Raw genomic sequence first — 11,021 nt, forward strand, 5'->3', positions numbered from 1 at the left:
TTATGCCATAAAAGAACCCTTTTTGGTTTCATAAAGACACATTTTTCTACAGAAGCTGTGAGTTTCAATAACCTTTAAACTAATAAAAAAGGGTCAAGTCAAGTCAAGTCAGATTTATTTTGTATAGCGCTTTTTACTGTTGTTTTTTTAACTGTTGTCGTCACAAAGCAGCTTTACATAATTAGTACTTAATAAAGGACAGAGACAGAGAAGAAAGAAGAAATAACATGAAGCCAGTTTCACCTGCCATGTGTTTAGTGTCTGGATAGTATCTTAATCTACTTTGACCCGATTCTGTTTACACTTGTCATTAAAATGCGTCCCCAGTGTGATCAGATGAGGCCTGATTTTTCTTTCCCACATAAAAAGCCACACCAACACGTATATCATTTCCATTTACCTTCCTGTATACAACAGGTTCAGAGTTGTCCTGCTCCGGGAGAAATAAAGGTCAATAATACAAATTAAAAATCAGACTGAAAATTATGCAAAAACTGATTAAGGGAAAAGGGATTTTGTTTTGTCATATTTTATTGTTGCTACTTTGCACATCCTTGGTTTTGACAGGAAGAGTGCTATTTGGTAATTACGTGATTCCTAATCCGAATAATCATTTTTTTTTGCTTCAATAATCAATAGATTATTTCACTAACAAAATAGTTGTTTGTTGCAGCCCTTTATGGAATTGCTCCAAACAACCTGTTTAGCATCTTCTATTTTTATGATTGTATGTGAAGCACATCTAAATATCCTCAGATCCTTATAATGAAGTTACAAATATTTTACTCATTCTCAATTTTACAACTGTCACCACCAGAATGTCCATGCATATTTTTAAAGCTTGTGTCACTGGGCAAAGCCAGAAGATTACACAGCGAATATGCAGTGCACTGCTGTGCAGATAAGAAGAAATATGCAGAAACAGTGTCAAATGGAGAACTTCTTAAGCTTAAGACTCATGCTGCTTATAAAAGTTTCTCTGAAATATTTAATCTGGATTTTCTTTTCACACATAAAGCTGTAAAAGAGAGAGCGAGAGAGAGAGGAATTGAAGCAGGACACTGTGCTTGATTATCCACCTTCAGACCCTGTATATTTTTGTTCCTGAGGCCCCATTAAGGGACAATTTTGTCGCTATTTAGCCGCAGTCATTATCCTATGCTGTAACCACCTCTGACATGCTGAAACAAGTCTGTGCCCTTCCTCTGAGCTCTCTGGACAGCTATCATTACTCTGACAGGGTGTAGATGAGGATGAGTGGGGTAGGGTGCTCCCGTGAGGCAAACGCACATCACGTTAAAAACAGACGACAAGCCTGTCAACAGGCCTATGCTGCTGTGGTCCCCCCTGACTTCTCTCCACCATGGTGCTTCTTTCTCTCTCTCGTTCCCCCGCTATTAGCCTCTGTAGAATGCCTGGATGATACAAGCATGATGATAACTATTAAAACGTCATGATGTTTAACTTTACTTGCTAAATTGAAAGGGGCATTTGCCTTCTTTAGTAAAGGCAATGCTTTTTAAATATAACTATGCCAACTGAAAGGACCATATGGATGCTTGAATGGATCTTTGTTTGGTTACAGGGTAGGTGAGAATTACTCAATAATAAGTCCTTACTAAGTTAAAGTGGTCGTGTTACAGCAGTGGAAATGCGCAGAGCAGTGGGCCTCCAAGACTAGGGTTGGGGACCACCACTACAATTGGTGCAACGCATTTGATTTGACCTGTCTCCGCATTTGATTTGACCCTGTAATTAGTGGGTTTAAACAAGAAAATAATACAAACTGGACAAGTACTGGATTTTCCGAACCAAAGTCTAGCCATTCTCTTGTAACCACACCAATGTGATTATCAGTAAAGATCTGAATCAGGATTTAAATAAGGGAGAGTAAGGGTAAGTGCATGCTACACAAGTTTAGCCATAATTTTCCTTTTGCATAAAAAATGTTATCAGAACACAGGTTCTCTTTACCTTAAAAGCGCTCTACTGACGAAGGTGAAGCGCAACAACAGTCGGCAAGACAACCTCTCTAGAATCCATAGAGGACTAATACTTTTGGGGGTTCAGTAATTTTACAGGACAATTCCCCTCAGAATTTGTGGTGTGCATGCAGGGTAAAGCAGCCCACGGGGGAAACGGAGAAAAAACTTTAAACACCACTAACTGGTTACCCCTCTTGAGAATACATCACTTAGCCCGGTACAGTGAGTATCAGAACACAGCAGAGCTAACGAACACCACTAAACACACAATACAGCTAACCATGTAGCCCACATTTAACCACGTGACAGTCTAAAGGAATTGCTTCCAAAGCGTGAGACAAAAACTGATGAGGACTGCTAGCAACCAGATCAATAACAAACATGGTGAAGTGGTTAATCAGGGATTTGGAGAAAGTATTCATTAGGCTGGGGATGAATATTCACAGTGGCTTTCTTGTCTGGGCTGGGATGGAAAGAGCATATTTGAAAATGGTCTATTTTTGGTTGTCTACGTTCTGAACTAACAACTACAACCAGATTCCTCAGCTCCAGTTTAGTATATGATGGACATGCTTATTTGTGTGAGATGGTGTGTGATGTTATAAGTAATTTCAGACCGATTTTGTTGCTCCATTTGTCGTGGAACCTTTACACACTGTAACACGGCTGGTGTTTTGAAACTGTGAGGAACAAAACTTAAAAGCTGTTGAAATGAGTTTCATGTATTGCCATCCTGTGACTTTTAGCCATAGCTTAGCCTGAATTGCAACTGCTGATGCCCTTTTACTCACCATCAGTCTCTACTGTCTCTCCCGCTTGTCTATTCCACTCTGCTTTCTTTATCTTTCTCCTCCATCTCCCTCATTCTCCCTCTCTCTTTTCCCTATTATTGATCTCATCTCTCCTTTTACACTCCTTTTCCCTTAGAGAGCTGCTTCTTGTCTCTGTGTCCTCATACCTTTGCTCAATCTCTCTCTCTCTCTCTCTCTCTCTCTCTCTCTCTCTTCACTGCCCTTCTCCCTCTCTGACTGCCCTCCTCTGCTCTTTTCCTCTCCAAGCGTTGGCTCCCTCTTGTCCCTGTCTCTGACGCTACATCCACAGTGGTGAACCTTACAATACAGTCTGACAGAGGAGGGGAGTGGGTAATGGGTGTGGGGTGCCAAGAGGAGAGCTCTATTTACAAGCTGAGAAGGGGCTAGAGAGTGAGAGAGATAGAGAGAATGAGAGGATGTGTAAGGACTGTTAGTGGCTTGGGTGAAGGGGTATTTTATCTTCATTAGGCATCGCTTAAGGCACACACATGCCCCCCTATACAAACGCACACACTCACACACCTGCCTCATTATCTAAGCTGTGCAGTGGTGGGATTAGTCCCGAAGTTCTATTAACTTGCTTAAGACCACTGCTGTGCGTCCTTCTAGTCAATCACTTGCACACCTTTTATCAGCGTTGCCTCCTTGCTGTCAGTCTACACACACTGGCTTATCATTCCGTACACCCGTGCAGATCCACAGCCTCACAGCTCCATGTACACACACATGCATTCATGTATGTATGTATGTATGTATGTATGTATGTATAAGGACAGGCTGCTCATCTGAAAGATCCTGAAAGCTGCAGAGCTTAAGAACTGAGATTTAACCACAACAATGAGGCGTGGATCTGTTGTACCTGCTAATCATATCATATCACACAGATGTATATATATATATATATATATATATATATATATACATCCCTTCTATTGAATGCTTTCAGTCACTTTAAGTTTCACCCACTTCTGACACAGACAACTATGTTCTATGGAATGATGGCAATCCATCTAATACTTAATACTTTTTGGATGAGTTGGGGTGATGGGGATATGGCTGGGTGATGATCCTTGTTGCTGAATGCAATTAAGGGCAGTCCAGCAATGAATGCAATCAGGTCCAGCAATGCTTCCCTGAACACTAGAGGCAAGTACTCCAACAAAAGCAGGGTAAAGTTGTTTTTAATACCCCGCAGAAAAGAAAAAGAAAGCAGATGTCCCAATACTTTTGTATTATACATACATATATGGAACCACTTTCATTGAGTCATGTTTGTAATAGAGATGCCTGTGTGAAGAACCTGTAAATTGGTACAGAACCTTTACATTAAGTGACAATTCTTTGGGCTTTTAAAAGGTTCTTCACACTCTTGGTTGTTTTTTTAGCAATACCACCCAGCCCTACCACATACTATATGTATGTGTTATACAGCGCTAGTGCCAGGGTACAAAAGGATGCTTACCTCACACAATAAATGGCATACCTGAAGTAAGCAAAACCAGTATGCTGACAACAAATGATGACTAGAGGAACATCACTTACTGTTAAAAGCAGAGACAGCAACTCACAGTAAAACTATTGCTGTGTGGGATGCTGGTGTAATTTTTGGGCTTCTATCCACATTCACTCATTCAGGCCCAAGGCGCAAAGTGCTCCAATTATTACACCCATTTACATGCACCGCAGTGCAACATAAACTCACAGGGATCCTATACATATGTAAAAGTAAAAAGGGGGAGGGGGGGTGGGGAAGGGGCAGAGAGATGGGAAAACTGCAGAGAGGCGTAAGAGACTCAGTGTGTGAAGTGTAGAAAGAGAGAGAGAAAGAGATGTCAGGCAGAAAGGCTACTTATTAGAGTCATGAAAATGCATTGATAAATCATGATGCGTTAATTTCAGGTGCAAATTAAATGGCACTGATTTTAAAGTGTTACATCCAATTAGAACTGATTGCAATTGAATAGTATTTAATAAAGTGTGTCCTCATTCTCAGGCTACACTCAGATATGAAAAAGCTTGGTGTGTCGTGCATAGTGTCTATACTCTGCTACTAATTTGATATGAGGTCATCAGTTCTGTTCTAGAGGGCTGAAGTCCTACAGAGTTTGGTGATGTCCCTGCTTTACGAATCATCTCTGTGCTACAAAGCTTTTAAAAAACCCATTAGTTAAGTACCAGGTTGGTAAATTACCACAGGGGTATCATTAGAGTGTGTTGCAACTGACCCTGGTGTAACACACCCCCCAGATCAATCTGGAAGCATTGTTTGTTTTTTAAGCTCAAAACCAACTGTGGTGATACTCAAAACTTTCACAAAGAACTGGACTGTTTCCTAAAGAATCGCAATGGAAACAATGTGAGATCAGATATTTATGCTTCTATTACTTACTGAAAAAGATGTACTCAGTGTAGCTGCTCCAAATTTTGTCATCCCTGTACTGGTTGACGAAGGCGGCCGTTCCTGTGGAGTTGCAGGCCACCATGTTAAAGCCAGCCTCGCTTAGACGGTCGAACGCCTGCTCCAGGTGGGTGAACTTCAAGTAGAAGCGTGAGGTGTACTTCTCTGGGGGGCGGTCAGGGTCACGGCTCTCGTTCAGGGTGTCTCCGAATACCTCCTTGGCCAGGGCAATGCGGCCGCACACCATGATCCTCGCCACACGCCGGAACTTGGCGTCTGTCTGGTTGTCCCTCACCATGGTGTAGGAGCCACGGTAGCCTATGGTGATGAACCCTGACCTCTTATCCAGGCCAGTGGACGAGGATGGGACAGAGGCAGCCCCGGATCCACCGGTGCGTCCCAGCTGGAGCTCGCTGCTCTGTGAGCTCTCCTCAATGTCACTCTGGCAGCCCTCGTCGTTAAGCGAACCTTGCTTGGCCACTCTTGGCCCCAGCAGCCTAAGGAGCTCGCCCAGCTGGAAGTGCTCAGCCTCCCGCTGCAGCCGCTCGCGTTCCGGGAAGTGCTCGGGCAGCACCAGCTGCCGGTCTCGAAGAAAGTCCAGCACGTAGCGGAAGAGGAAGCCGTCGCGGTCGATGAAGAAGCGCCCCCGGCTGTCACGGGGCAACTCTCGGGGCGCCCGCCGGGCAAACATGGCATGAAGCGGAGTGTCCGGCACGCTCAGCAGCGTGGCCCGCTTGGTCACATAAACCTGGCCACCCACGTTCAGCTCGATCACCTCCGGGAAGGGTGGGCCGCCAGTCACCTCGCTGATGGGCAGCACCGTCTCCTTCATGGCCATGGTCCGGCCGCAGAAGGTCCCGGCACGGAAGGAGGAGAGAAAAAGGGGCGGCAAACCGTGGTAGAGGAAACCCCGGCAAAAAGGCACGCAGGAGGTCAAAGAAGAGGGGGGTGACGATCCATGGGGAAAGAGAGGAAAGAAAATGAACGGGATGGAAAGGTTACACAGGTCACGTGAGGCTTCTGAGGGACAGAAGTTTGAGGTATAGGGGGTACATCTCTGCTGAAGAGAGAGAGAGATAGAGAAGCAAAGAGATGAAGACAGGGAGACAGGGTACTATTAAGTTCCTTCAGCAGCAGTAACTCAGAGAGCAGAAGAGAGAAAGCAGAAGAGAGCAGGAGTGGGAGGGTGAGAGAGATGCAGAGAGAGAGAGAGAAAGAGAGAGAGAGTAAAGCCTCACTGAGAGACCTCACATCATTTGTCCAAGGTTTTGGGGGAAGCCACAATGACATCATGCGCAGAGTGAGGGAGGAGAGCAAGAGCAGCCTGATGGCTCCACCTTTTAAAGGGGCAGCGGTGCACTATAAAGAACAACCAACACTATTTACAGCCCCCTATAAAGCATTCATATACTGATAGCTTGATGTTCAGACAGCTGCTGAAGAGTAGAGCATGGAACCTAATAAGCTCCTCTGTACATTGAGCTCTATTTGGGGGAGCGGTGTAAAATAATTGCCTGTGTGAGTCACACAGTTGGTGTCTTATTAAGTTGGATTTCTATTCATGTTCTGGCACAGGCGACGATGAAAACAGGCACGCAATGTGATATTCCCTGGAGAATAAAGGCAGATTAGCTGTTTTTCGCACATTATCCCTGCCAAACCATTAAACACACACAAACACTTGCACCCACATACACACAGCACACATTTACTGAGACCATTTTACATCCAATATACCACAGCTCCATCTAATGGACATTTACAATAATGAGTGACTTCTTCTTAGCTTCACCTTAGTAAAAGTTAAGATAAATAATTTATACAAAACATAAAAAGTTATTTTACAAAACAGGTGCCATTTCAGCATTTTTTTCTAAGCTGTTAATAAAAATGTTTATTATCCAAAACCATCAATTCCTTTTTACAAAAGTATAAGCATTTTATTTAGATACAGGAGCCATATTTACAATAAAACGTGACGGGGTGGTACTGTATGTAACAAAATGGGAAATCTTATCCTAAAATGGCCACAGTTCTTCATGTGGTCAGGTTCTGGAGTTAGCACACATGGAAATCAATTTGAATAAAATCTTACAGACTTTTCTCTTAAGAATAATCTGAATTTTAAAAAATGTTCTTGAATATTTTCTCAACATCACAATAGCCTTACAATTGTCTTACACCAGGTTTAGAAGGTAAGCCTCTAAAATTATCATTTTAAATAGCTGAATTAATGCCTAATTTAACTAGATTGTTGTGAAGATTGTTTGCAAAATGCAGCATGAAATGCTATGTTACAAACAATCTACAAGAGAAAACAGCAAGTTTCTTAAAATAATCTTTAAACCTCTTTTTTCTTGTAAATTTCTTGGTGTTAAGATTCTTCATAAGCGTTTTCTCACAAAGAAGGAATCCGGTCTATAACATTATTATATAGCCCATATTATTAGCTGCTCAAAAATACCAGTGGACCAGTGCAGGTCTGCATGGTAAGTTTAAGTAAAGTTGAATGTATGTTAAAGTAGTGGTATGGAGCAATTTCAACAACCCTGATTATATCTTATTGTGTTTAATTATGCAGGAATTTGGAAACTTTGCTAGAATTCCCTTTTAAGGGTTCTCAAATAGAGGCGTTTATGTTGTTGTGACAGTGCAATAATCTATAACCACGAGCAAACGTATGTCACCAGCCACCAGGCATGAGACTGCACTTGATGTGGAAGAACATGATTTGCTGTTTCTGGATAAAATGTGTTGTGCAGGTTAATACAACATCAGCATCATTTCCCTTAATCCTGAAAACTGCTCAGCAATCTCACCTGAGTACTGTCTCCAGGTAACATGCTAAACATTGCAACATCTCACTAATGACTCCCAAAGGAAAACCACCAGCTCTGCAGACACAAACACACTTAGTGCATGTGAGAAAACCTCTGCCAAGTTGCAGAGCACTTTCGTCAGCAAGCCATTTTCAGCCAACAGTAAACTCACCGGTTCTGATGAACGTAGGGTGAAATCCATCCAAGTTCTTCGCCTATATTAGCGCAGATTGGATTGCACATGGTGCACGACAGCCTGACACCTTTAGTGGCCGGCCGTTTATCAGTGCCGCATTAAGGACCCAGTCCTGCCTTAAAGAGCTTCTCAGAGCGTAAACACCAAGCAATAAACACCTTGTTTTTTCAATGCTGATCCCTTCCTCCTTCCTCCTGGCTGTGTTAATTCACTGAGAGGTAATTATGCCGAGTCGATATCTGCTCTCAATCCACTGTCCGCTTGGCTATTAGCAGTGAGAAGAGGTGGCCGATATCTGCTCGAGGGCTGAGGATGGGCTAATTGATCTGACCTAATGACTTGTGGCAGGCCGCTGCTCACTGCTCGGGACACAGTCGGCATGCTGACTCAGCCGACAAGCACGGACGGGTCGAGTGACCTTAGGCCCTAAGCTCTCACACTGGTTCTCAAAATGAATCACCCGGGATACTGTAGCAACTGCTAAGCATCCACCTAACAACACCCTAGTAACCACAAGGCCAATCCATGGCAACTACTTAACATCACCATAGCAACCTCCAGGGATATCAACAAAACCACATAACAACACCATAGCAACCACCCTTATTACGTAAAACTAATTTACTCATCCTCATCTTGCTTTCTCTCCGTCAACACCCTCTCCCTCTCTTTACTGCAGTGCTTTTCAATCTGCAGGCTCTCCCACCTGCCACCTCCCCATATGCACCGTTCAAGTGTTCCCCCACTCTAACACACCTCATTCAGCTCATCAGCTAATTGCCATGTCCTTTGTGAGCTAAAATCAGACAGAAGGGGCTCGAGACGGTGGAAAATAGTACCTTATGTCCTCACAGCTCAGCACAGCTCGCTATGCAGCAGATGAGGTGTTGATACTGCCAATAGGGGAGCAGAGAAAATCAGCCCAGTTCGGGGCTGTCAGTGAAGCCGTACGACTGAACGTGATCACTTCTTCCCAGCTAGCTGATTATCCTTTCTTCGCACATCCAATTCCGAGTCAATCAGCGCTCTCACACTCTGCAGCGCGTGCCGCACTCCAACCCCATGATTACATTCGGAGGTAAGGCGAGGGGCTGACTCGATAGCTGCTCTCCAGGTGCTTAAGGATGTATGCATGGCTGCCTTTACAGCTCTGAGACAGACTAAGTGACATTGACCTACCCTCCGGAGCCGCTGCTCATGAGGCAAACTTCCCGATGACAGGGGTAATGGTGTATGGCCAATGACACAATGAATGTCAAAATGTGTCTTCATGCCATGCTGGTGCCTCGTGATGTCTTCTTTATGGGGCCATAAGACCTGCGCAGTTCTTCTTCATCTCGACAGAGTGTGGAAATTAAACCAGTGTGTATTCACGTATGTGTGAGATTGGACAAAACCAGAAGGAGTATTTCAGCACTGCCCACAACCAGCTTAACCAGCAGGGGCCTATATGAGAGCCTAAATTCATTTCTCACTCTCCGATAATATCAGAGTCATATATCTCTCTGCAGATGAAAGACTGAAAATTGCTATTTAATTCCTATTCGGTTGGTGATACTTCTTTATAGGGACAAGACACGCTTTGTGTGTGTGTCTGCATTTGCACATCTGTGTCAGCAATGGGTGCAACTTAAAATAGCGGATGTTCACACTATTTCATGATTTACACACTGTGCATTTTTAGGGACATTTAAGCCTTTGAAGCACATTTCCAATAAAGGATCAAACTCCATCGGTACCACCACTCTGCAGTGCTGTGAGGCAGGATCCACAGACAAAACGAGACTTCTGCAGAGACCCTGAGTGATGAGTACAGATGGACAGTCAGAGAAAGAGAAAGATAGGGAGTCAGGATGAGAAACAGGCACAGAGTTTTGTGTGTGTGAGGGAGAGAGAGAGAGAGAGAAAGAGAGAGAAAGATGGTTGTAAATGAGCATTGTGTGCCGGAGGGCTGGTGTTCCCTCAGCAGGGTGAGGAGATTGAAGACGAGCTGATCAGAGAGAGCAGCCTACCTGCCTGTCTAACTGCTCAGAGGGCAAAGCAGCCTGGAGAGAGGAAGGGTCACATGAAGCCAGCCTGGTGCCTCTGAAGATCGCTTTTGTGATCATTTCACACTGGGAGAGAAATGAAGGAGGGAAAAAGAGACATTAGTATGACTTGTTAAGCTGTTCCAGGGGGCTAAGGAGACTGCGGAAATGGTGAAAAGCTCGCTGAGGGTAAAATGAAGCGTGACACTTATATCTGGGGACCACCTTGGCTCCACAAGGCCTTTTTTTTATTACAAACAGAGAACAGATCAACACACTCCGGTCCTGCATTTGTGAATTTCAAATTGGGATTAAGTTTGATAGCATCATCTCATGCTAAGTATGATAAATAAACCTATGAAGTATGATAATTAAAACCAACAATTGTTTTATTGCCAGATTAACACTAAATATGCCTTGGAAATGAGCTGTGAAGTTTGCCACTGTTGTTTATATTTATCACGACTTATCTAGAAAGTTCACTCTCATCTACATTAGCATTGTGTCTTATCCAAACCAGGGTGAGGACTCAGCTAACTACAATGGCCTCATAAGTATGACATTACTGAATTAAAGGAAAAATAAATAAACAACTAAAACAATTAAAATAAATAGTACAAATACTGACCACAGTTTAACATACTATTTGTGTAAGTATTTGTGAAGAAAGATTAACATACTTCCTTCACAAGAACTCGTCCTCGTCTTACCCTCCTGTGAAATGTGCAACGAGTCTGCGCAGTAGAGACCAGAGGCGGATCCTGACACGCCTACTCATTTGGTT

General features: G+C 43.5%; 1 protein-coding gene across 1 annotated transcript in view; it reads right to left on the minus strand.

Moving 5' to 3' along the window:
* Nucleotides 1-6,436, minus strand: part of kctd8 (potassium channel tetramerization domain containing 8) — a 31,866-nt gene extending 25,430 nt beyond the window's left edge. The window contains exon 1 of the mRNA XM_072663379.1: nucleotides 5,187-6,436. Within this exon, the coding sequence (XP_072519480.1) occupies nucleotides 5,187-6,033 (847 nt within the window). The 5' untranslated portion in view covers nucleotides 6,034-6,436. The remainder of the gene's footprint in view (nucleotides 1-5,186) is intronic.
* Nucleotides 6,437-11,021: the final 4,585 nt, after the last annotated feature.

The sequence above is a fragment of the Salminus brasiliensis genome, chromosome 19 (assembly GCF_030463535.1).
Source record: "Salminus brasiliensis chromosome 19, fSalBra1.hap2, whole genome shotgun sequence".
Classification (NCBI taxonomy): domain Eukaryota; kingdom Metazoa; phylum Chordata; class Actinopteri; order Characiformes; family Bryconidae; genus Salminus; species Salminus brasiliensis.